This window comes from Xenopus laevis, chromosome 5S, assembly GCF_017654675.1.
Source record: "Xenopus laevis strain J_2021 chromosome 5S, Xenopus_laevis_v10.1, whole genome shotgun sequence".
In the NCBI taxonomy this organism is placed as follows: domain Eukaryota; kingdom Metazoa; phylum Chordata; class Amphibia; order Anura; family Pipidae; genus Xenopus; species Xenopus laevis.
This window is the reverse complement of record NC_054380.1, coordinates 15,377,642-15,404,421: the sequence shown is the minus strand read 5'-3', so window position 1 is coordinate 15,404,421 and position 26,780 is coordinate 15,377,642. Positions and strand designations below refer to the sequence as shown.

Below are 26,780 nucleotides of genomic sequence, written 5' to 3'. Positions count from 1 at the left end.
TTTGACCCTTAGTGAATAGAGATAGACAGATAGATGAAATCTATAGTTTACAATTGGTTCTCTAAGTCTTTGGGCAACCTGGAAACACCCCACCCCCAAAGTGAAGTCAAAGTTTTCAACTAAGAACCTTAGTCAGATAGCCTCCCCATACTGTTGCTATTTATACAAGCCATAAAACGATGTCATATCGATGTAAGTTCTCTGAGCTTTACCCGTTTTATTAATTTTATCCATTAAGAATTCAGGGATCCGGATAAAATGAGACCTATAGAATTATGAAATCGAGACTTTATTTATCAAAGTCCGAATTTATCTAAATTTTTTCTGAAAAAACTCAGACCAAATTCGCACTGGTAATTCCACCTTATTTGTTAATACGCTTATCTGAAAATTTTGTTTGTGGAAGAAAAAACCCAGAAAAAATCATGAAAAATACGTACGATTTTTTCAGATTATCCACCCGAAAACTAAGTTTTTTTCAGAAACCCCAAAATCTTCAGATTATTGCACAAAACCCAGCGCAGATCAAAAAATCTTTGGAACTTCTCCCATTGACTTATAAGCAACCTCAGCAGGTCTGAGATGCCGGATTCCTTGGGGTATAATAAATCCCAAAAAATTGTGGGTTTTTTTCCACTCAAAATTCAGATTTTATACCAAAAAACACTTATTTTTCAGGTTTTTGGCATTCAAAGTTTAGTAAATAACCCCCTTAAAGTAATTAACAAATGGTTACTTAACAACTGGCAGACATCTATACACAAATATACAGATCCCCAATCAAACTGAATGTATTTAAGGTAGAAAGGTGGGAGATAGCACCCAATATGTCATTGACTTGAAATAAACCTTCTGTTTGAACAGAACCCCAGCCTCCCTTTGAAGGTCCCTTTGCACAAAAAGGCCTTTTATTAGTTATAAGCTATCGTATAAATAGTATATTCTATATTTCTAGGGTATTCTCAATACAACAAGCAACATTTTTACAATTTATCTGGTAAAAAATAGACACCCAAGAAAACTGCAACCTTAATTATGTCCAAATCTCCAGTTTTCCACTTAAACTGAGAAAAAATTACAAATTATTTTCAAAACAAAAGGGGGAAATGTTTAAAATGATGAACATGTGTTGCTCACCAATGCTTTGATATAAATGCATCAAATTCATATCTAGAAGTGTCTAGAAAAAGAGGTAAAATTGCCAACATCCTCGTAACTGGCATTTATTTCTCACTTACTGGTAACATAGACATGTAAAAGTGCCAGTAAGGGGTATAGAAGAATCCTATCTCTAACCATTAAAACAACTGGACTTGCTGAGTAATCATTGAAGATGTTTCACTACTCATCCGAGCAGCTTCTACAGTTCAACTGACTGGTGTGGGAAGTCCTCATCATATAAACTCTTCCACTAATCCAATCACAATGGTAATTGTAACTTTTCAGAGAGGTGACATCTGAAACTCACAGAGGTTGTGATTGTTTTGTAGTTACTGTTATAGGATTACCAAGGTATCGTGCAACTCCTAAAACAGGTATTATTTGTGAGAGTTGCATGAATGGATGTGTGAAGTGTTCTGAAACCGCTGGGTACAGATGTTAGAACAGCATTGTATGTAGAGACAGGTGGTGTCGAAGGCCCCCTCCTCTGTTCAGGGATGGTTTCTCCACCTTGACTCGTCTCTTTCACGCTTCTTTCAAACCAGCGGTCTTCTTTATCCAAGATTTGGACATTGTTATCTTCAAAAGAGTGTCCCTTGTCTTTAGGTGTAGAAAGACAGCTGAGTCTTGCCCTGTAGAGTTCGCCCTCCTATGCTGAGCCATTCACTTGGTGAGCAATTGTTTTGTTTCCCCAATGTATAAATCTGTGCACTCCTCACTACACTGGACTCCGTATACCACATTGCTTTGTTTTTCTTCAGTGATTACCCAGCAAGTCCAGTTGTTTTAGAATTACCTATACGAGATATACCATGACCTGGATGAATCAAAATCTTCACAGTCCTCTAACCATTAAGTTTATATGGAATATACATTTTATGATCATTGGTATAAATCAGGTGTACAATATTGGATCTGTTATTCTGAATTCTTGGGATCCAAGGTTTTGAGGATCTTTCACTAATGAAGAATATGATGCCTTAAACTGTTTTGTGGTCAATATGTATTTACACTAACTTAGTTACCTTTAAGTACAAGGTACCCAGAGTAAACAAAAACCAAAACATTTAAGAGTACCTGCACCACAGCAGCCATGTTGCACATAGTGAGCAAATGCAACAACGTGACCGTTATGCGCATGCACTTGATATCAAAAGCGCATTATGCGCATGTCCCAACATGGCCGTTTGCACAAGGAGCTCCCTCCTGGTGCTGCTGTGCTAGCGCTGGCTAGGTCTACGGTTACCACCTACCGGAGTGTGGCTCTATTAGCCCAAACCTTTGGTTGGGGATAATATATTTTGCTTTTAGAATCACTCTGTAATAAAGTAAGTAAGATCCAAACAGAGGAAAGAATGGGATAACAGAAGTGAAGGTCTGTTGGATCCTCTTACCGATGGAAGAGTCACTTTGGTGAGGTAGACAATGACCGGTCTGTAATGGCTGGAAGATCTGAAGACAGCTTTGGTTTCAGGTAGCTAAAATCTACAAACAGAGAAAACAATTATATACACAGTGTAATGCAATGTAAAAAAAAATATTTAACTGCTCCTTAAAGGGGTGGTTCACATTTAAGGTAACTTTAAGTATGTTATAGAATGGCCAATTCTAAGCAACTTTTCATTTTTTAGTTTTATAATTATTTGCCTTTTTCTGCTGATTCTCTGCAGTTTTCAAATGGGTGTCGCTGACCCCTTCTAATAAGCAAATGCTCTGTAAGGCTAGAAATGTATCGTTATTGTTCATTTTTATTACTCATCTTTCTATTCCGGCCCACTCCTATTCATATTCCGGTCTGTTATTCAAATTACTTCATGGGTGCTAGGTTAGTTTGGACCCTAGCAACCAGATTGCTGACACTGCAAACTGGAGAGCTGCTGAATAAAAAGTTAAAGAGCTCAAAAACCACAAATAATAGAAAATGACAACCAATTGCAAATTGTCTCAGAATCTTCTCTCTACATCATATGAAAAGTTATCTCAAAGGTGAACAGCCTCTTTAATGGGGCTCATTAACTGAACAAAGTTGTCCCAGTGCAGTAACCTATAGCAACCAAATAAGCTTTCATCAATCAATTCTCTGGTTCTAACAGATGATCCCCATAGTCCTAAGAATACCAAGTCCATCTTGTCGCAAACCCCACATTATGGGAAACTATAATAATATAATAAAAACAGGTGACAGTCATTTCTATGTGCTGATTGGTTGCTAAGGCATACTGCTCCTGGGCAAACTTAGTACCGTATATACTCGAGTATAAGCCGATCCAGAGTATAAGCCGAGGTAGCTAATTTTACCTCCAAAAACTGGGAAAGCTTATTGACTCGAGTATAAGCTGAGTACAAGCCTAGGGTGAGAAATGCAGCAGCTTCTGGTAAATTTCAATCAAAAAATTGAGGGTTTCTGCTCCCAATCTCGTTTTTGGATGCCGACGACCATTCTTGGATGCCGGCGACTATTCTTGGACGCCGTTGACTATTCTTGGACGCCGGCGACCGTTTTTGCGCTTGACCCGAGTATAAGCCGAGGTAGAGTTTTTCAGCATATTTTGGGGGCTGAAAAACTCGGCTTATACTCGAGTATATACGGTATATTTTATTACATAGTGCATTGTCCTAAGGTCAACTTTATGGTGGGGCAGGAGCATTTGGACAGAGCCTCAGCGCCTGAGAGGTATAACTGCTTACACTGTATTGTCAATTTAAAGACCATCCATAGAAGTGACCTAGAAGTGGATTTCATAATTTTTGCATACTACAGAAGATTGCCTAAATTCCTTTACATTCCTGTACAGCCTACAGAATTGGCCTTAATATTAGGGATACCCATTATGCCATGTTTTTATTGTTTTTCTCCATGCAGACTTTAAGAAAACAGTTTCATTTAGTTTAGCAGGTTACATAAGAAAATACCTCTAGACCCCTATAGACCATAGGGATAAATCTTAACCTGGTTGGTGCAAGTGCAAGTGCACTAAAAAAAATCTGGCGCTCAGTGAAGAGAGCAGTATTAGGACATTGACTAAAGCGTAGTCAGCACTGTATTAGTGAATGGCCTCCAAAATTATTTTTCACACTATGTGGGGCATTGTAAACGAGCCCTTTATGACTCATTTATTTTTTGTTTTGTATTGGAGGATTATAGAACAAAAGGGACTAATATAGATCATAAGTAAAATTGTAGTCTGCCAATGGTAAATTAGGCAAGGCTGAAACTGAAAGCTTAGCTAGCAATACCTTTACGGAAACCTAGAGCAGAAAAGTAAAATAATTAATTCTTAATATTTCACTTAGAGCAATGCAATGACAAGTCTTCTTTAGTGGCTCTTTAATTCCCACTTTTAAATCTAGCAACTCCTTCTGCAGCTCCCATAAACTAGAAATATTTACAGCAATAATAATTTTCTGCATAAAATGGATTTGACACCTTAAAAGTTAAATACAGCATAAGAAATATTCACAGGTTAATCTGAAAGCTCAGACATTGCACTTGGCAGCTCATTATGACTCTCAGTATCCACTTGCTTAAGATTCCATTGATTATCTGACTGCTTATCAGCAACTAACTCCACGCACAGACCGAGGGAGAGACCTCCGTCCCAGGATTCTGCAAAAACATCTGCATATTTATCCTCTTTTTTCGAGCCCTCTGCAACAGATGATATCCGTTTTCTCCTGTGAGTTCGAATTTAAGAGTCACTGAAGCTCAGCAACTGTATATTCTGGCTCAAATGAGCTGAAAATTGCATTCAATTTCAAAACTATGGAGGCAAAAAAAGTTTTGCTCTTAGAAGGTGTAGAAGTGTAACTCCTTCCTGGTATAAGGATAAGACAAACCAAACAGGCAGACCCCAGGTAACCAAAGAACTGACACTCCTATTTTTATAGACAAGATGAAATCTAGTACTTAAGTGCACTTTGTTTCAGAATGCTGCCACTTCAGTTTAACTGAACTAAATGTGCATACCAGAGGTTGCAAGAACCATCCTGAAAAAATACCAGTCAAGATGAAATATTAAAATTTCCTATAGAATGCCCTGTGACCATTCACCATCTGCACTTGTCATGGGGGCTTAGGGAGCATTGACACATGCACTTCAGTGCGGGGAGCAGGCCTGGGTAAGCAGGGACCACTGGGTACACATTGGCCAGGGCCCACTAGATTTTTGCCCAGTGTGCTGCCGGCCCAGTCCAACCTTAGTCAGCTTTTCTACAGCCAAGATTCTAATTCCTATAGTTCCTTGCTGTTCTGAGAAGAAAAACCGCAGGGTGCAAGGAATTGTGGGAATAGGAGTCTTGGCTGGAGGAGAGCTTATTTCTGAGACATTTACAGTCTGGCAAACTGGGATGGGAATGCTAGGGTAGAGTGATAGTGATTTTTCACTACGATTTTGCTCATGCTACTACATAAACCAAATAGGAACAAAGTTAGACTGAAACCTCAACACTAAATCAGCTGCAGCCATGTTTCTCATTAAGCAGCCTCTAAATCTGTTACATAGTTAATTTGGGTTAAAAACGGCAACAGGCCATCAGGTTCAACACCTCGAAATTATCTCTGGCACAGCCCTATTGATACACAATATGCTTGTCCAAGAAGTGTTCCAAGCCATCATAGACTCTTGTCCCTCACCATGAGAAACCATTTGTGCTAAAGCTTTGTATATTATAAATGCCCAAGAAGTGATCCAAGCCATCATAGACTCATGGCCCTCACCATGAAGAGAAATTTGTGCTGCTTCAAATGAAAGTTCCATTCCTCATGCATAAAGAGTGACCTCTGGTTGTTTTTTTTTTTGTAAAAGATACCTAACCAGTCTATAATGTGCAGCTTTTTACATTTCATGAGTCAATGAATTGTTTTTCCACATATTCCAGGGCCGGATTATATTAAAGTGATGATGGTATACAAAGAAGTCTTTGAAGTCATCAAGAAGAGTGGGGGCCATAACAAAAAAATCTTTGAAGGTCCACATCTAGCATCCAGTTGCATAGTCCTGCTCTAGACACTCCACCATATTTATCCACCAGTGTCTTTGATTTTAAATGGACCTGCCAATATCATTCAGTGCTGTGATAAAACAAGAACAGCATCTTTGCTTTGTAGAACATTTGCTAATAAAATTATCCCAGAAGAAAAAAGATTTCAATTAAAAAAAAAAACATTCTCTGGAGTGTCCCATACATAATTCCTTGTCTAGGATAAAAATCCTATATTGCAGGGCTCACAGTGCACTACTGCAGTCTGCTACTCAGCAGACTGCAGAGTGAAAAGCGCTAAAGAAGATGTGATTATTTTATCGGGGGCTATTTTCAGAATTTTGTTTTGGCTGCTGAGACTCAAAGCTATCAATTATTAAAAGGCTGTAACAGGATGCTTCCCTTGCTGGGCAACTCTACAAGCAGACCCCCAGAGAGATTAAAAAATGAATTAACCAGTATTTATTAGTGCAGTTGCAGAAAACAGATTTAGCCAAAAGGGCTGCATCCGGTATTAAAAATAGTTTACTTTACCTAAAAATTCCTGTAGGTCTCCAATTGTTGTTTGTTTTTTTTTAGCAGCTTTCTCTAAATAACCTCAATTTACCGTCCTGATGTGCTGTATTTTTTGTTTGTGTACATTTATTGATCATTAATGTTCTCACTCTGTAAATTTAGGAGAGGAAATATAACCCTAAGCAAATAAGTGAGAATGCTGGGTCTGAAAGACTTAATGCAAAGCGAGAGGGCTTATGACTCCATTATGATCCAATGATTGACCTAGGGGCCTTGCAAAGAGGATCTTGCCATGTATGCTAAGCTTTATATGGGTTCTTTTCAACAGATATCTGGCCAAACTGTGTCAAACTGAGCCTTTAATAATCTGTCAGACAAAAAACGTATGGACGTGCAGTCCACATGGACAAGTAAGCATATCATATTGACCCATGTATGGACAGTTTAGCATGGTGATAGAAGCTGTTGACTAGAGCACTCCAGACAGAGTTGGCAGCTTATTGCACCATGTATGGGGTCCTTGGTCGAACCAATATTAGCTGAAAATATCTAACAGGCAAGATGGCATCAGCACGTTTGTATGGTCATCGGTCATGAGGTCTTGACAATGATTAAGATCAAAGATCATAAGAAGTTTCCTCAAGGAACATTTTAAATAATGCTATATTGAGAAAGAAGGGAAGACAAAAGGGGAAAGAAAGAGAAAAAATAAATAGTTGACTGCCTGTGGACTTTTCTGATAACAATTCTCATGGTGATCAAACTTCTACTGACCTGCCAAATTGCAGTGACAAAAGAGTTCTTGATGGCATCTAGATCCTTGGCAGTGTATTTGCACAGTTTGCTTGACATGTACAGATGAACCCAGAGGATTGTATTACTACTGCTTCCATAATATTTGAACCTAAGATTTCATTGTACCCTTATGCGACATGCAGTGGGGTCCCACATACCTGCAGATGTTCTTGGCAATGTGTAAATCACATCAATGCATTTACTGTATACATGAAATGATTTGTTTCAGAGCCACCTGCACCTTTCTGTTTCTGCATTTATGTTTAAGAAAAGAGTGTGATGTACACATAAATGTGTGTCTGATCTGCATGCATTGCATTCAGTAATGTGTTTACATTCTGTGCCATATGCACAGAATACACAAAACAGGCTGTTAGAAATGGACATAGGAAAGCAAACAACATTAACCATATGATCATCAGCTTCTGCCCAGATTTATGTTTGATGTTATGCCTTCTGTCAAATCCACATGACCAACACTCCGACAATAAAGTCGGTTATAACAACGCAAAATTGTCACTGCTCTTAAAAACAGATGAATTAATGACCTTAAGGCTTCTATGAAGACATACACATAATTCTTTATAATTGTGATTTGAATATAGGGATATCTATGATGGCACAGTATTTTTGGGGATCTCTCACATCAGAATATTAAAAGCATGGAGAGATATTAGTGCTACATGACCAAAAATATCTGGATGTCTTATTCCAGTATGAACTTTTTTCTCTCTTTGCTGCTAAAACAGTCTTTACTATCTAATCTCCTGGAACCCTTTCCACTTGATGTTGGAACATTGTTGGTAGGATTTGCTTTCATTCATATAGGTTGGGCACTGATTTTGGGTGTTCAAGTCTGGTTCGCATTGGTGTTCTAATTCTCACAGGGATCAGTTTTTTTTATTTATAGACAAATACAAGAGTCCTCTGCACTCAACCCATTATCAATATATTTAAGACAGAGACATTTTGTGCATACTGCTACTGAAAAATGCCTTACCCTTTAAACAAAACAGGGATTGTTTGTCCATATATTGCAATATATTTAAGCTGGCCAACTACGTCACAGTCATCCCATATCTGGCCAGTCCTACGCTTAATTTTTGATTCATTAAGAATTCTATTGCTTAATTATACATTTTACAAAGGGACTAAGTTTTACCTGTAACTTACTTGCTGCTTTCAAAGTAAAACTCCCAAACTTGGCTGCCCTTTTATTAGACACCAGTGGGATCACCTGACTATAGCTGGGAAGGGTGGGAGCTACAACATGGAGCTGGTCACTGCTCCTGTATAAACTATAACAAACAAGGGAAAGTTGTGCTCACCACTATTTTTTAAAACCATTAGGCGGGGGTGCAATGAGGGTGTGACCACAAAATACATATAGACAAATACAAGAGTCCTCTGCACTCAACCCATTATCAATATATTTAAGACATTTTGTGCATACTGCTACTAAAAAATGCCTTACCCTTTAAACAAAACAGGGATTGTTTGTCCATATATTGCAACACATTAAAGCAGTTTTTTTATTTGTTGAGGTCAGCATTCTGCCTCATGTTCTTCCACTTGATTATATAAAATCCCATTCTGTTTGTACCTTACTTTATGCAGGGGGTTATTATCCTGCTTAAACAAGAAAAAGGCCTTCTCCACACTGTTGCTACAAAGTAGGAAGCACAAAAGAATACAATTGTTTGATGCACAACTGTTATCAATAATAGCTAATTTAAATCAGTGAAAGAGGTACTGTAGCCACTTGTTTTTGGCAGTATAGTGTGGTACCAAGCTGCGGCCAACCTAAGAATAATAGGTGCTTAGACAACACTTGCAATTTGGGTCACCCATTAGGAAAAGTATCCCGACACCTTTAAGGTTATTCTGACCAAATAATGGTTATTCCTGAACAATCTACCTTTAAGATAAACCCATGGAATGTATTACCGGTACTTTAAAACAATTATTACAATTCCCAGGTTGGTTTTTGGTTCAGCACTGCTTAAATAGGGTTAACGTATTTCCCTTTTTAATTCAAGCACTAATAAATATTAGAACAAAGTTTCATTTTGTTTACCATTTTTTATAAAGAATATTTCAGCTTGGTTAGTGTTTGTTGAGAGGCTAAGATAAAATAAAATATATGCACGTTTATCTGATACAGCCTATCAGAGGAAGGCATTACTTTGCAGACACTAGATTTTGTGAAAGACTACAGCAGGAAACATAATTTGTCTTGTTGTACTTCGCCCGGGTGCTGACAATTATGCAGCGATGTCCATTACCTTCCATGTCTAATTTGACTAATTACCAGACCAAAAAAGGATGGCACGGAAAATAAGCCTCGTCTCATACCCCAAAATGCTAAAATTAGGGAGACAAGAATAACACTGGTATTTGTTGCTGTAACAATCACTTCAGTGGGGATGATAATTAATGGTTTTGGCTATTTTTTCTCCATAACAGTATAGATTTGGCAGGTAATTAATGCAAACTTTATTTATAAAATGAAATAAATTCTAAATGGATGGCATTTGGATTTTTTTTCTTTGTTTATGTGCAAGAAGTTACATTCCCAAAGTGTTTAGAATAAAGATGTAACAGAGTAAGTTGCCAATGAAAATTCATGTTTCTCTGCGCAGAAGCTGATAAAGATTCACCGTATGACAGTTTTTATGTTGTGCATGACCTAATTGGTCCCATTAACTTGAAATATTAAACAAACCCTAAAAACTCGACAAGCTTGCTGCCACATTAAAACAAAACATCTTGTCTGAATCCGGCCTTCTTGGCCAAGACTACTCAAAAGAAAACACAAGGGCTTTATTATAAGAAGAAGAACAAAAGATACATCTGAAGAAGGGATGTAATTTTGCAAGGGAATGATTCATAAATAGTGAGAATGTGTTCCACGTCTATGGTTCTTCTTCCTATTAGATTTCTAAATATAGGGTGTTGCCTTCAATCCATTAGATGCTTTTTTTTTTACAGAATCAGAAATCTAAGGCACCAGTAAGTTCTAAGTAAAGAAATAGAACTGCTCTAAACCCAGGGAGGCTATATGAACCATGAGGCACCCATAAGTAATTAATATGCATATGACATGTAATTCACTTCTAAAGTACTGCCCTAATGGTATTGTCATGAATAGCAAACCCCAGGGGAGTGACTGGATTTATGTCTATTTTCCAACGAAATTCGCAAAATGTCGTAAAATTCTCAAAACGCCGTCGGAGTCTCATTTTTGATACCGGCACACAAAGTAGCGGAAATTCGCCCATCACTAGTTAGGAACAAGCCGGGGTCAGAACCAGGAAGTCACACAGGAAAGTGTAGCAGAAGTCCAAGGAACAGCAATCACAAGTATCAGAGCACCTAGGATCAAGCAGAGAGGCTTGGTCCTAGAGCAGGGGGTTATATAGCCAGAATAGTGACTAACTCAGAACTGGTAAAACAGGCATGCCTACTTAGAAATACAGGAATAGTAATAGCAGTGAATAGTGATGGCCGAATAAATTTGGCAGGTGCAAATTCGCTTTGATTTTTCAAGTTCCGCCACCGGTGAATACATCTAGCAAAACTGTGAAAATTCCCCGGTGAAAAAATCTGCAGTGTCAAAAAAAAAATTGGGCGATTGTCAGAATAGGCGCGCGCATAAAAATTGTCACGCGTCAATCAAAATTATTGGGGCGCCCGTTAACTTTAATGCATTTGGACAAAATAGGAGTGCGTATAACAATTGTCGTGGCCGTGAAAATTGACGTACGTCAATGCATTTTGCAAATTTTTTGCCATTTTGTGAATTTCGCTGTAAATTCCTTGATTGTTTGTCGAAACAAATTCGCCCATCACTAGCAGTGAACCAGGAGCTTAGCTGTCTGCTCATATAGAGTATTGACAATGGAGGCAGCACTGATAATACCAGATCACTGGTTCAATCTCAGGCAGGATGTTGCAACTATCCCTAACAGCAATGATGGGCCCATCACTAAATAAAAGAGAAAACAGGTGCAAAAATGGTATTAGTTACAAGGCCAGTCAAATCATTTGTTAAATTTTTTTGAAACATTGCTTTTACCACTGATGGTTTGTGGATGCAAAAGTTCACAAATAATGATTATGCATCCAGCTTATTCCCTTTAAAAAGAAGGCAGTGCAATGCTAGCATTATAATTAAGACCATACGACAAAAGGCAAGTTCATTAGGGACCAATTTTGAGAATTTGAAATGATTACACCAGTTTTTGAGGCCAACTACATCTGGTAGGGAAGCATTTCAAAAGCTTTTGGAGCAAATTAATCCAATGTTTTTGAAATGAAAGTTATTCTTAAAGGGGTTGTTCACCTTCCAATCACTTTTTTTCAAATGAGTTGTTTTTCAGACCTTCTCCAATTGCCCTCCATCTTTTTTTACCTGAATCTTTTTTTTTTATAGTTTTTTCCAAAATGAAATTTCAAAGTTTAATGTTCTGGTGTGTAACAGCTGCATTTAATGAAACTCAGGGATTCAGCTCAGCAGGGCCAAAGATAAGAAATGTATACATTTAGATCAGTTACAGAATCAGCAACCCCCCTCCCAGAGCTTCTTTAGAAAGACATAAAAATGAAATTTTCATCTTCAATATTAGAAAAATGGTCACAAATAGAAAATAGAAGGTTATTGGAAAAAGTCTTTATTTCTGGTGAACTGTCTTAAAACAACTGAACTGAAAAGAGTGTTTGAAGGTAAACCCTTTAAAGATGCAAGATGAACAAACAAACCTCACAAGAGAACATGAATGAAGTTTTAACCAAAACCTGTGGTGCACTGCGGTGCAACTCAGTAGCTTCTACAGCTTCCAGTTGGGTTCAGCTTTTTATCATTTAAAGAATATTTTTCAGAAAGGCAATTTATATCTGACTTCTTGCCGTCATCTAACACAAAGTAACAGTTGCCGAATTTGGGTACTTCAATATTCATGTCAGGGTAGAGCTGTCTGAAAAATCTTGGCGTGTCTAGGAAGGGCTGCTGTGACTCAACGTCATCCCTTCCATGCATTCAAAATCATCACATCCAGGACCAAACGGCATCAATTTTTTAAAAAAATATCTGAAACATAATTCAACAATTGTTTTATGCCACACATAAATGCTCTTAGAGAAATTAATAAATCTGTGCTCCAGTGTAGAAACATATTTCAAATGCTAAAAGCAATAATAATTTTCAGCAATAATGATACAGAAAAAAAAATACTTCATTTGGAATAAAAAATTAAAAAGTACGGGTGAATAAAATGCATTTGTAAGATTGTAACAAATTATCAGGAAATTAAAATTAGAGATTTTTCCTTCTGTGCAAGTCATATCTATCACCACTAGTCCATAGCCACAGAAAGAACTTGTAAGAATCTATATTGAACAACTGTATGTTGTGATTTAAGAATCACATTGTGATTACACCATATTGAGTTTTTCAAATTACGGTATAGTATTATAAATCAATTTTCAGAATAAATCTAGTAGAGATTAAGGGGTTATTTATTAAAGTCCGATTTTTTCTGGTCGAAATTTTAAAGGAGAAAAACACATTTCTTTCGTAATCTTTCAAGATTTATTCAACTCCGGATAAAAATACTCTATACCAAATACTCTAACTCAGACCATGTAGAAGTCAATGGTAGATGTCCCATTGATATTCTTATCTGTGCTGGGTTTCTTTCAATAATCCAAAGATTTTGTGGTTTCGGGCTTCGACTATGAAAAAATCGCAGTATAAGGCTTTTTCACGGTTTATTACGTTTTTTCCCACACAAGAAATTTTTGGAAAAATGTATTGATACATGGGGGGGGAAGTCCATGCAGATTTGGTTGGAGTAGTTTTCAGAAAATAATGAGACCTTTTCAGGTTTTGATAAATAACCCCCTAAATGTTTGAATATTAAATTAAGAACACATGTTTTAAAATGTGATTGTCTCTAGTGATAGGCGTATTTGACGAAATGGCGAAAATTTACTGAAATGCATTAAAGTCTATGGGCCACAAAACTTGGCAAAAAAATTTCGCTCAGCGCTAATCAGCTCCAACAAGAAAAATGCCAGCTATGCATCTAAGGGCAGAGACAGACGAGAAGATTCAGGGAGTTTTAGTTGCCCAGCGACAAATCATCTCTTCTTTGGGGCGACTGATCTCCCCGATCTGCCTTCCTGCTGGCTAGAATCTAAATCGCTGGTGGGATGGCACTCAGAGTGCTTCGTTTTCTGAAGTCGCCCAAAGCTGTCTCACGAGGAAACTTCGTAAAACTAATCGGTTCGAGTGCCATCCAGCCAGCGCGGTTCTTAGATCTAATCTCCCCAAATCTTCTCGTCTGTTTCTGCCCTCAGGATCCCCTTGCACAAAAATTCATAACACCAGTAGTTTTAATACTACCTACACTCCTCTCTTTGCCTTCAATGCCTGCTTGCTGCAATAATTGAGGATATTTTCCATTTAAGAGAAATAACTCACACCATGTGTTTCTATGAGCAATCTAGATCAGGTTGAATGCCTATCATTTTAAGTGGGGAGAGGATCTGGTTCAGCACTGCCCACATTGGGATTTTTCCGGTGTCCCCCCAAGCTAGTCCAACCCTGGGACTAAAAAGTATTCCCACTTGATTGTCTGAAGAGCCTTAATTACACCTCTTTACAAATACAACCATCCTAAATCTACTGGATTATGTGAAAATGGAGCACTTGTTTAAAAAATTGAGCTTGTAGGCTTGCACTGATTTTTCAAGTGATTTAGTAACTTTAACATGTAGCTTACACCATTAATTTCAATTGGGAAGGAGGTTTTGGGAGAACTTTCTGAAGGTGGCCATACATGGAGAGATCCGCTCATTTGGCGATGTCGCCAAACGAGCGGATCTCTCTCCGATATGCCCACCATGAGGTGGGCAATATCGGGCTGATCCGATCGTGGGCCCAACGATCAGATCCTAACAAATGGGAACGGGCGGTCGGATCGCGGGACCGCATCAACGAACAGATGCGGCCGCGATCTGACGGGATTTTTTGTCCCATCCGATCGAGATCTGGCCGACTTTCGGCCAGATCCCGAACGGGGAAGCCCGTCGGGGCCCCATACACGGGCCAATAAGCTGCCGACTCAGTCTGTCGGCAGCTTTTATCGGCCCGTGTATGGCCACCTTTAGTAGGGTTACATAGTTAAAAGATAATGAAGCCAGAATTCCCAGAGGGAACTAATATGTTAAGCAACAGACTCCTCGATGAACTAAAGTTATTTAAAGCCTGGGAAAAAACAAATGCCACACCACTATAACTTACTCACCTTCTCCAGCTGTCTATATATTTTCCAGTTAATGTATTTTGTTTTATAATGATGTTTCTATGATTTGTGTAAACCTGAAGATTCTTACCACGATTCACTTAAATGCCACATATTGAATAATATTCCTAATTATGACTTTGGTAGTGTAGCACAGCCTGATTATAGAGCCATCGCTGTCTATGGCTACAGTTTTGTCTGTGTCTCTGTACAAGAACCAGTTGTTTCACTTATAGGGGTCACTAGAAAGTATTCAAGGGATTAACATTTTACAAAAGGTTAACTATGATAAAAAATAGAAGACAATATGCACTGATTCTATTTGTCTTGATGTATGATGTATGAATCAATTAATAATAATACCCTAAGCTATCTGTTTAATTAGCAATATATGCACACCCTGCACTTTGCATACATGATAAAGATACAAATCTGTTATCATTATAGGGAATGACCTACTATTCCAAAACTCTTCTCTTTTTTAATTATGTGCTAGAAGTCAAAAGGATGACTTTGGACTCAGGTCCTTTCAAAAGTCAATTTTTTTTATGTGAAATTCACCACAATTAGGATTTTCCATTCATTTAGCCGATCTGTCAGCTTTTTCTTTATCTTGGTCATTAAAAAAAAAAAAACTTTCATTAAAAAGAATTTCCATAAAAATCTAACTGCCGTTTCCTTTGTGCTTTGGGGTGCACGTCAGAATAGTCGCACGCATAAAAATTGTCGCCAATTAAAATTTTTGACGGCAATTGACTTCAATGCATTTCGCAAATTTTTTGCCGTTTTGTGAATTTCGTGGGAAATTCGCAAATTTTTAGGAGAATCGACACAAATTACTATCTCTTACACTTAGGGGCACATTTACCTAGGGTCGAATATTGAGGGTTAATTAACCCTCGATATTCGACCGTCTTAGTAAAATCCTTCGACTTTGATTATCAAAGTCGAAGGATTTTGCGCTATTCCTACGATCGAACGATCGAAGGAATAATCATTTGATCGAACGATTAAATCCTTCGTATCGAACGATTCCCAGGATTTTAATCCATCATTTGAAGGATATTCCTTCGATCAGGAAATTGTTAGGAAGCCTATGGGGACCTTCCCCATAGGCTAATATTGGCCTCAGTAGGTTTTAGGTGGAGAACTAGGGGGTTGAAGAAATTTTTAAAGAGACAGTACTTCGACTATCGAATGGTCGAATAGTCGAACGATTTTTATTTCGAATCATTCGATTCAAAGTCGAAGGTCATAGTCGAAGGTCGAAGTAGCCAATTCATTGGTCGAAGTAGCCATATTCGACCATTTCGAAATTCGAACTAATTTTCCTCTATTCCTTCACTCGAACTAAGTAAATGGGCCCCTTACAGTTTGTATTGCTTCTTTATTTAGTAAAAAGGTATATTATAGTAATACATTTCAAATCTTTTAAAAAAAACTAATTATTAGAGAAAAATTTGGTTTTGGTTCTAGAAAAAACTAGAAATCTATTAAAAGCATGATCAAAAAACCACAATCTCAAATTCTCTGAAAAAAATGAGTTTTATTTTCTGTTACTTGACACCAGGGAGGTTTTTCCAATTCTAGTATTTATTTTTATAAATATAATAGCAATCACATTTTTTTTTTCTGATTTAGTTTTGGAAAAAAAGGACAATTTAAAAATTTATTAATCAGCTGCCCTTTTTTTTTAATATATGTGTACAGGATTAATTAACTAGAAGTCCATTTTCCAGAAAATGTTGAATTACAGAAATGCCATTTTGTGTCCTATTAATCTTTGTATTTTTCATAATTTAAGGAATAATAGAGACTATCAATAATCATCAATAAACCTCCACAAGTAGTGATGGGCGAATCTGTGGAGTTTTGCCTGAAAGATTCGCAAATTTCCATCGAAATTTGTGAAACGAAATTACTTTGACAAAATTATTCTGACACTCGTCAATTTCGACACGAGTAACAATTTTTATGCACGTGACTATTTGGTCCAAATGCATTAAAGTCAATAGACGTCTGAATAATTTTGATGTGTGTGATGGGCGAATTTGCGTCGCGAAATTCGCAAACTGTGAAAACTTGCGAAACGGCGCCGGCATCTCGTTTTTGACGCCAGCATCTGTTTTTGACGCAGGTGTCTGTTTTATGGACGCCGGCGTATACAAAAAACAGACGCCGGCTTCCATTTTTTTTGACGCCCGTTTTCGCTCCCGTTTCTTGAATAAATTCGCCCATCACTATTGATGTGCGTAAATTTTTATGCGCGTTCCAATTTTAACGCACGTCAATTTGTTAATTCGCTTGTGGCGAAACATGGAAATTTGCCTTGAATTTGAATCTGGCGAATTTATTCCCCCATCGCTATCCAAAAATAACTCAATAATGAATATTTTATCTTCATGAAAAAGACAATGTAAGATGTTACCAATGTGGTAAGCATCATGGACAACATAAAACAGCAAAAAGGAGGGTACAATTGCTGGGGTTCATTTACTTTCCCAGAGCAATTACCCATGGCAACCAATCATAACTTTGATTTTCTTATTTTAAACTTTAACAAGAACAGGGGTCCCCAACCTTTAATACCCATGAACCAAATTCAAATGTAAAAAATAAAAATTTGGAGAGCAACACAAGCATGTAAAAAGTTCCTGGGGGTGCCAATTTTGAGCTGTGATTGGTCATTGGTAGCCGCTATATGGACTGGCAGCCTACAGGAGGTTCTGTTTAGCAGGACATCAGTTTTTTATGCAACCACAAACCAGAAATTCAAAAATAAGCATCTTCTTTGAGGCTACTTGGTGCAACATCCAAGGGGTTTTTGAGCAACATCTTGCTCATAAGTCACTGGTTGGGGACTACTGAACTAGAGGGATCTATATGATTTGCCAGTTCATTAGGTGCAATGTAACACCAACATTGCTTAATAAGCCATTACGTTTTTCGATGGAGCCTGTGAACTGATTCATGGCAGCTCAACTAAAATCTATGAGCCTACATCCCTGTTAAAGGATTGCTACCTAGATGTCTTCATTCATAGGTTACAGTTATCCTTTAACAACCCATCTACTACTAAATAACCAATTATAGTTCATACTACTGTACTCCTTTAAGAATAATTGTTGCTTTTGAAGATACACCCAGTGATTAAGTTTTCTGGGCCAAGGTTTACATACGGAGGGAGCTAGTACTTTTACTTAGTCACCACTTGAAAACTCAAGCTTTAATTCATACACACACACAAAAAAGAAGATAGAAAATGACACTTACACAGTAACACAGTTAAAATGTATTATTCACAGAGGTGGCTGCTGTTTTACATATTTGATATAGAACCTAAATTAAGCTGCTAAAAAACGGACCATGAATCTTTAGATCCTCATTATCAAACCGATTCCAACTTCAAATATAGAAAAACACATTTCATAAACAAAGACCCAATATGACTTTAATAGGACAATACATTTCCATATAGCACTTGCAATCAGGTTCTTTCCTCTGTGCGCTCTTTAATTCCACACTAGACTGGAATTAAAAGCAGAAATAGGAGCATAGATCTGACACTCCCATACTATCTGTAAATCTTCAAATAAATATAGCTGATTAATCCTCTGCTGCTCCAGGCCTCGCCAACAAATTTCTCTACAAAAGAACCACAGTGCCTGCAGCTGCAATGGGGTTAATTGAAGGCAGGGAACACAAGGCACAATAGATAAGGACAAAAACACAAATAATTATTGTGCCCAAGCCGCATGATTGTTTTGGAAACATGTGAGGGCCGTATGCTAACGATGGGGGAATTGGGGAGGCTCTCCAAATATGAGGGGGTCACATTTGTTACTGAAGTTTAATTATCAGACACAATATAGCTCAACATTCCCATATTCTATATGAAAGAACAGTATTTATTTTCTATGCAAACCGAACTGCATCTTTTAAGGTGGCCATAGACGCAAAGATCCGCTTGTTTGGCAACATCACCAAACGAGCGGATCTTTCCCTGATATGCCATTAACGAGCATGGCTATATCGGGTGTAATCTGATTGTTCGGGCGTACGGCCTAATGATCCTATTACGATGCGCAAAGGGCACCAGCGGGATCGGTTGGGTCACAATCAACCCTGACCGATCGTCCAAACGACCAATCTCCGCCGGACGAAAGATGTCGGTACACGCCACACACAATCCGAAAATCGTACGAATCCTACGATAGGATCTGTGTGTCTATGGCCACCTTTACTCACTGTTTATTGGTTAAGGAAATACTTGGATGAAAAGCCCATTGCTTGTACAACATTCAAACCGGCTTCGATAAGGCAGCAATGCCTTTATTGATGCTTTTATTTAGCATTAAATTCTTTGCCCTCCCCTAGGAAGTAATGCAGTTTTCCAATTATGGGATGTTAAATATTTTAGCAAAATTTTTGTTGAAAAAGTCAAATATCTTTATAAAAAGAAGCAAATAAGGGTAAAAAAAAAACATTTTTTTCCCTCAAACTTTTGACCTTTTCCTATTTTAATGGTATTTATGTCTAAAAATAACACTTAGGGGGCCGATTCACAAAGGGTCGAATATCGAGGGTTAATTAACCCTCGATATTCGACTGGGAATTAAAATCCTTCGACTTCGAATATCGAAGGCGAAGGATTTAATCCAACGATCGAAGGAATATCCTTCGATCAAAAAAACTTAGGAAAGCCTATGGGGACCTTCCCCATAGGCTAACATTGAGTTCGGTAGCTTTTAGATGGCAAACTAGGGGGTCGAAGCTTTTTCTTAAAGAGACAGTACTTCGACTATCGAATGGTCGAATAATCGTAGTCGAAGGTCGTAGTAGCCCATTCGATGGTCGAAGTAGCCCAAAAAACACTTCGAAATTCGACGTTTTTTTACTTCGAATCCTTCACTCGAAGTTAGTGAATCGGCCCCTTAATATTTGGTAAAACAGGAGCACATATTATATTTAAAGGGATTCTGTCATGATTTCTATGGTGTCATTTTTATTTCTAAATTACACTGTTTACACTGCAAATAATTCACTCTACAATTTAAAATGTCATTCCCGAACCAGCAAATGTATTTTTTTTATTTGTAATATTGGTATGTAGGCAGCTGTCTAAGGTCAATTTACCTGGTCATGTGATTTCAGAAAGAGCCAGCACTTTAGGATGGAACTGCTTTCTGGCAGGCTGTTGTTTCTCCTGCTTAATGTAACTTAATGTAACTCTCAGCGGGACCTGGATTTTACTATTGAGTGCTGTTCTTAGATCTACCAGGCAGCTGCTATCTTGTGTTAAGGAAGTGCTATCTGGTTACCTTCTAATTTTTTCTGTTGTTAGGCTGCTGGGGGGAAAGGGAGAGGGGGTGATATCACTCCAACAGCAGTAAAGTGACTGTAGTTTATCAGAGCACAAGTCACATGACTGGGGGCAGCTTGGAAATTGACAATATGTCTAGCCTCATGTTAGATTTCAAAATTAAATTAAAAAAAATCTGTTTTCTTTTTTTAGAAACGTATTTCAGTGCAGAATTCTGCTGGAGCAGCACTATTAACTTGAAAAAAACAAGTTTTCCCGTGACAGTATCCTTTAATTAATGATATTTTATTAATGTGGCTGTGCCTTCTTCTATTATTTTAAAGTGCAGCTTTGCTTTATGGCTGAGACTATACTATCTGTATAACAGAGCATTCTGTCCCAGTGGCTGCACAGATCCTATCTGATCCCCATTGTAAGCAGCAGTCCTGTCCTGCTTTATGCCTGAGATTCTAGCTATCTGTATAGCAGAGCATTCTGTTCTAGTGGCTGCACATATTCTATCTGATCCACATTGGAAGCAGCAGTCCTGCCCTGCTTTATGGCTGAGATTCTAGCTTTCTGTATAACAGAGCATTCTGTCCCATAGAGTAAGAAGGAATAAAAGTTGGGTATTGATGTGGTCAGCAGCACCCTCTAGTTGGGGCATTTCTCAAGGTGTAAATTTGATTCTGAGACTAAAAACAGGACAAATTATGCAGTTTACATGAAGTGCCAAAAATGCAAAATAAGGGAAGTTCAACAGAGTTCTATAAAAATTAGTCAATGAACTGTAACTAATTGGGGATACAGTTACATTTAGGTAAGGATATTTATAATATTTATAATTTATTGAATTATGGCACAGGGGAAAACAATGGGAAGCTGCCATTATACTGTATAAATCGATACAAATCTGCAGATAAGAGAAGGCAATAAGTGCCGGGTAGCCCACAGCTAGATGATTTACAGAATATTCATAAACAAGCAAAGTTCTACTTCTAATTACAAATATTTAATGAAAACCAATGTCAGAAATCGAACAGGGCAAAGAATTTTTTTTTCCTCCTGTGACCAACACAACCAAGAGACCTTTTACTTCTGAATAATTTAACAATCATATCTGTGGTTGGAAATTGATTTGTTGGAAGGATCCATATTGACTGAAACACGCCAGACTAATGAGTTTGAGGTTAGGGATTATGTATATAGTTACCACTGATGGACAATGATACGGGACAATGTGATTGTCACATTTCCGACCAGGAATTTTTTTTTTCTTTTTTTAAATTTCTGCTGATTGTCAGGCGTTCCGACAGCAAACTGTTTTGATTATCCGGACAGTTGGTTTGAGCGAGCGTTTGAATTGAAATGAGCTGTCAAATTGTTTTGAGCAGTTCTTTGACGGACCTTGTGCTTTATACACTGGGAACATGTCATTAATACAGTTGCTGTACTGTTACCCATTATACTCCATACTACAGTAGGAAGGGGATCATGTAACAAAGAAAAATCTGATCAAAATCTATTGGTAGTATACACACATTAGAGGATACCTGGGCCTCAAGAATAATAAAAACTCTCCTGCCTATGGTCAGTGGTGCATCAGATATTATCCCTGTTTGGGTTGCCAGCAATAGATTGATGTTCAAGTTTATGACATGGCAGGCCAACTGAGAGCTCTAGGGATCCATATGACATTGGCCCTGGGGATAGTCCTGACGCTCAGGGGACGATTCACTAAATTCGAGTGAAGGATTCGAAGTAAAAAAACGTCGAATTTCGAAGTATTTTTTGGGCTACTTCGACCATCGAATGGGCTACTTTGACCTTCGACCTTCGAAGGATTCGAAGTAAAAATCGTTCGACTATTCGACCATTCGATAGTCGAAGTACTGTCTCTTTAAAAAAAACTTCGACCCCCTAGTCCGGCAGCTAAAAGCTACCGAAGTCAATGTTAGCCTATGGGGAAGGTCCCCATAGGCTTTCCTAAGTTTTTTTGATCGAAGGATATTCCTTCGATCGTTGGATTTAATCGTTTTATCGAAGGAATAATCCTTCGATCGTACGATCGCAGTATTTGCGCTTAATCCTTCGACTTCGATATTCAAAGTCGAAGGATTTCAATTCCTAGTCGAATATCGAGGGTTAATTAACCCTCGATGTTCGACCCTTAATGAATCAGCCCCTCAGTGTTCAAAAAGGTGGTTTCTACAGTTAAAAGCACATTAGAACCATCATCTTACAGAGAGATGTGAGTCCTGATCTGCCATAGCACAATGCGCATACTCACTGAGCCCACTATAAACTTTGCCCCATCTATAAAGTGAATTCCTGCTTCACACACACACCACATTGAGCTCCGCTTAAGCTCCAACAGTTAAAAGCTGCCCTTTCCATAGACTTAGTAGATTTGGAGCTTTGCGGATGTTAAATAAACAATTTCATCTCGCAACAAGCCTGCCGCCCTGTTCCCTCGTGTCATGGCTGCTGATGACTTACTGTCTCCCAAGCATGACCAAGCGATTAGGGCAGCCGTGTCTGTGTATCTCGAAAGTAATGGGAGCTCTCTTTCCATTTGCTACGCATTGAAACCTCAGCGCTCTGTTGGCTCGTGCATTTTCAGTTTGATGAATTCATTATTCTCCATCTTTTCCCTCCATTCCTAGCAGATCTTTCCTGAAAAAAAGTCAGAGCTTTTCCTTTAAATGCTTCATTTTTCCCCCTTGTCTGGAGATTTGTCACAATGTCTGGGGCTGACTCATCTGTTTTACAAAGTTCTTCAATATGCATTTTGAAATGTGGACACCAAGCTGAAAATTTATCCTATACATTTTTTTGCATCCCCCCCCCACCATCCGATGCAATGGAAACAAAATGCATTTTAGCATACTCGTTTACTTCTATTTTAGAGCTACACTTTCAGATTGCTAAGCAAAAATCAGGTAATCTATACACAGCGAAACAGATGCGGCGAGGTTCATAAATAAGCACAGTCCGATTACTAAATCAGTAAAAGGGATAGCAGCTATTAATTCCCAAATTGAGCCTCCCCTGTTTCTGTCACACAGATATTCTTTAAATTCAGTTCTCACCATGGATGGGGGAGAGCACGGCGCGTAAAGAAATCAGTTAACGATAATTGCTGTCACACACAAGCATGGCCTTCTAGTGAGGCTACGACAACAACAGGAAATCTGCAATTTATTATTAACAGAGTATAGAAGGCCTCTGGTGATGTAGAAGGCTGAGGGTCCCCATCCTGTAGACCCCCAGCTAATGTTGGATTAAAACTACAGAGGCAGAGCCAGAGGGCTACATACTGTATAGTGATAAGTAGTAAATAAAAAGTGTGAATGTTTGCACCATTAGCTTCTTTGTGCACCAGGCTTGGAGGAACCAGACAGTTGCTAAGAAAATGGAAAATTTCAATATTTTGCCATCTCTCTGTCCTGTTTGTCATTATACCATACTGAATTACTGTAGCAAGTGCTGTCTGGGATTGGGATAACAGTTCTAGTGAAAATGTCTAGGCACACAAAAGAATAAACTGAGGGTGGAACCAAACGATAGACACAAGGGGAAATATAAGAAGGGCTCAGTGATCCCCAACTAGTAGCTCATGAGCAATATGGTACTCACCAATCCCTTGGATATAGCTCCCAGTGGCCTTGAAGCAGGTGCTTATTTTTCAATTCTTGGTATTCAGGCAAGATGTGGTTGCATAAAAACCAGGCGTACTGCCAAACAGAGCCTTCTGTAGGCTGCCAGTCCACATAGGGGCTACCAAATAGCCAATCGCAGCACTTATTTTGCACCACCCAGGAACATGGTTCATGCTTGCATTACTCTCAAACTCTTTTTGCATCTGAATGTTGCTTATGAGTAAACAATATTGGGGACCCCCAATCTGTTGTGTGCACAGAGAACCCTCCTACAAAAGTGCAGGGAGTAGTTACAGGACCCAATAGCAAAATGTTGCAAAGAGGACTTCTTCTATCCTCCTATGTAAATACTAAAAAAAACAAAAGAAGGGTATCTAATATCAGCTCTAAAGGTTTGGGGAAACCAGAAATTGAATTAGTAAACTATGAAGTAAGTGCATAAATGTGACAGAGAATAAAAAAAACCAGAACACGTATAACAGCCTAAAGGGCAAGAACAAGACGGTTTTGGGGTGAGTGTAGAGGGGGAGAAAGAAAAAAAAGTAAAATTGTTCTTTGGAAGGTGTAGGACAGAAATGAGCCAAAAGGGAGAGCCCAAGAGAGATGGAGGGAAGAGGGTAAGGGAAAAAAATGAGAAAATTTAATTATTCAACAGAAAGGGCAGAACTCTAATCAGCCAAAAGGTAGAGCACAAAAGAAAGAATTATGATAAATAAGAAATAAAAAACTGAGTTGTTATAAAAAGAAGGGGATACGAGAAAAAGTAAAAGGTCTGACATAGATACATGGAAAGTAAAAGAGCTAAAAAGAAACAAGTTGAAGGATAAAAAAGAATGTGCAAAGAATAAAAGAAATATATATTTATAAACACAGTTCAACCCCTGGTCATTTGCAGAATGGGCCTAGGGAGTAAAACAGGTTAAGACTGTGTTCCTAAAATTAACAAACACTAATAAAATACCCATCTGACTAGATCACACTCTTTTATGACACACACTCTTATTTTCCTAGTGCCATGGGACACAACAGACACAAATGCATGGAAGTGAAGTCCTGTAAATATGATCTCAATGCCTTGTCGGCATGTGAATAGCTTTCCTTAAATTTGTTAGTGAAAATGTAGGCCCCACCAGCACTAGGGGGATTATTTTATATTCTTACCAGGTATTATCCAGTTTTAGCAAGCTGGCCTTTCTTTGAAATTTTGGCTCCTACACAATCATTTCTCTTGCTGCTGGTTACATGGAAAAATGGAATCAGCTCACAGCTATGTCAGGGTATATTACATGCAGTGATGTCCATACGCAGCTCTTGTTTCTCATTCAGCCACAATAATAAACTGCCTGACTTGCCTGTGGCTTCGGACTAAGTAGCAGAATATATAGTTGTCATCTGTACCAACATTTCAAGTTTTATAAAGAAAAAGTTATATGGCTTCAAAGTATTTAAGCATTTCCAAAGGGGTCTTAGAAGCAATGTTTGAAATTATTGGGAATAATATATTGAAAATGCTTGGATTGGTAGATGGCAGTGATCCCCAAACCAGTGGCTCATGAGCAACATGTTGAGCACCAAACCCTTGGCTGTTGCTCCCAGTGGCCTCATTTTTGAATTCCAGGCTTGATGGCAAGTTTTGGTTGCATAAAAACCTTGCGCACTGCCAAATAGAACCTCCTGTAGATTGCCGGTCCGCAAAGTGGCTGAAATAACTAATTATTGCCCTTATTTGGCATCCCTAGGATTTTTTTTATGTTTGTGTTGCTCCCCAACTCTTTTTGCATTTGAATATGGCTCTTGATTAAAAACGTTTGGGGATCTCTGGTATTAGGGTTTAGCCTTTATGAATGCCAGTAAGGGAACCATTGGCATGAATGCTTGTTTGCTCTCTTAAAGTAGCCGTTCACTGGACAGGGTAAACTGATAACCCAGCCCTTATGCTAATTAATAGATATCTATTGTGTGTGGTTTAAAAATACAGTTGGGCAAGAACTGCATTGGTGCATTGATGATCTTGCCTGACATGTCACAGGCCACTTAAAAAAATATCCAATTCCCAAGACTAGACTATATGATCAGGTTGGTTTTGACTCAAGAATATGAGTGGCACTTGAGTGTATCCCCGGCTTTAGATATACCTGAAAGTGCAGATTCTAGGGTAAAACATATTTGTTACTCAAGATATCCATAGAACTATTGCTGAATGACTGATCCACTGATTATTTTCCAATTTGTGTAATGTTGTTATGAGATAAGAGGCGACCACATCAATTGCTGAACTTCCAAGAATGGCTTGAACTGAAAAAATCCAACAACCACTGCTCTCAAAGATGTGGGTTCGTACAAGTATTGTTCAAGCAATACAATCAATTTTCTAATACACATATGGGTTTGTTTATCTTGGGGTTCAATAACAGACACAAAGTACTGCTTCCTGCCCACCATGTTCCTGTTCCCCATGAGCTGTGCCATAGTTAGTGGGGCAACAAGTCTTTTGGTATCTGTATGTCTCTTGTATTAGTTAAATAACATCTTATCTACAGTATACATTTTTGGGGAAATAATAATAATAAATAAATAATATAATATATAAATACAGTAGATAATATAAATACATACTGTATATTATTATGTAAATAATAATAATAAAAGTTATAAGAATGCTTTTGGGATATTTCCCATTATGTGACAATAACCCTTTTATAACGGATGACATAAAATGTGTCTATTGAAATAAATGTATCCTTGGCTCTATTCGTGTCCAGTGAAATATCCAGTTACAAAGAAGAATTGACGCAATCCAATCTTGAGTCGATATAAAAATGCATGAGAATTTTGGAAAAGGACCAGTTGTTTAAGTGCCAGAGAGCTAGAAAATGGTCAGGAGAAGGGGAAGAAACAAAATAATAAAAATCTGACATCAATGTTATTGATTATTAGCTGAATGGGTAAAATTGATATTATATGACACTAGGGGGCAAATTTACTTAAGGTCGAATAGCGAGGGTTAATTAACCCTCGCTATTCGACTGTCGTAGTTAAATCCTTCGACTTCGAATA

At 38.1% G+C, this 26,780-nt stretch overlaps 1 protein-coding gene across 1 annotated transcript in view; it reads right to left on the bottom strand.

The window, feature by feature from the left end:
• Positions 1-2,378: 2,378 nt before the first annotated feature.
• The window catches only part of LOC121394351, a 103,727-nt gene continuing 79,325 nt past the window's right edge, over positions 2,379-26,780 (bottom strand). Inside the window, exon 4 of the mRNA XM_041565177.1 lies at positions 2,379-2,646. Coding sequence (XP_041421111.1) covers positions 2,632-2,646 — 15 coding nt within the window. The 3' untranslated portion in view covers positions 2,379-2,631. The remainder of the gene's footprint in view (positions 2,647-26,780) is intronic.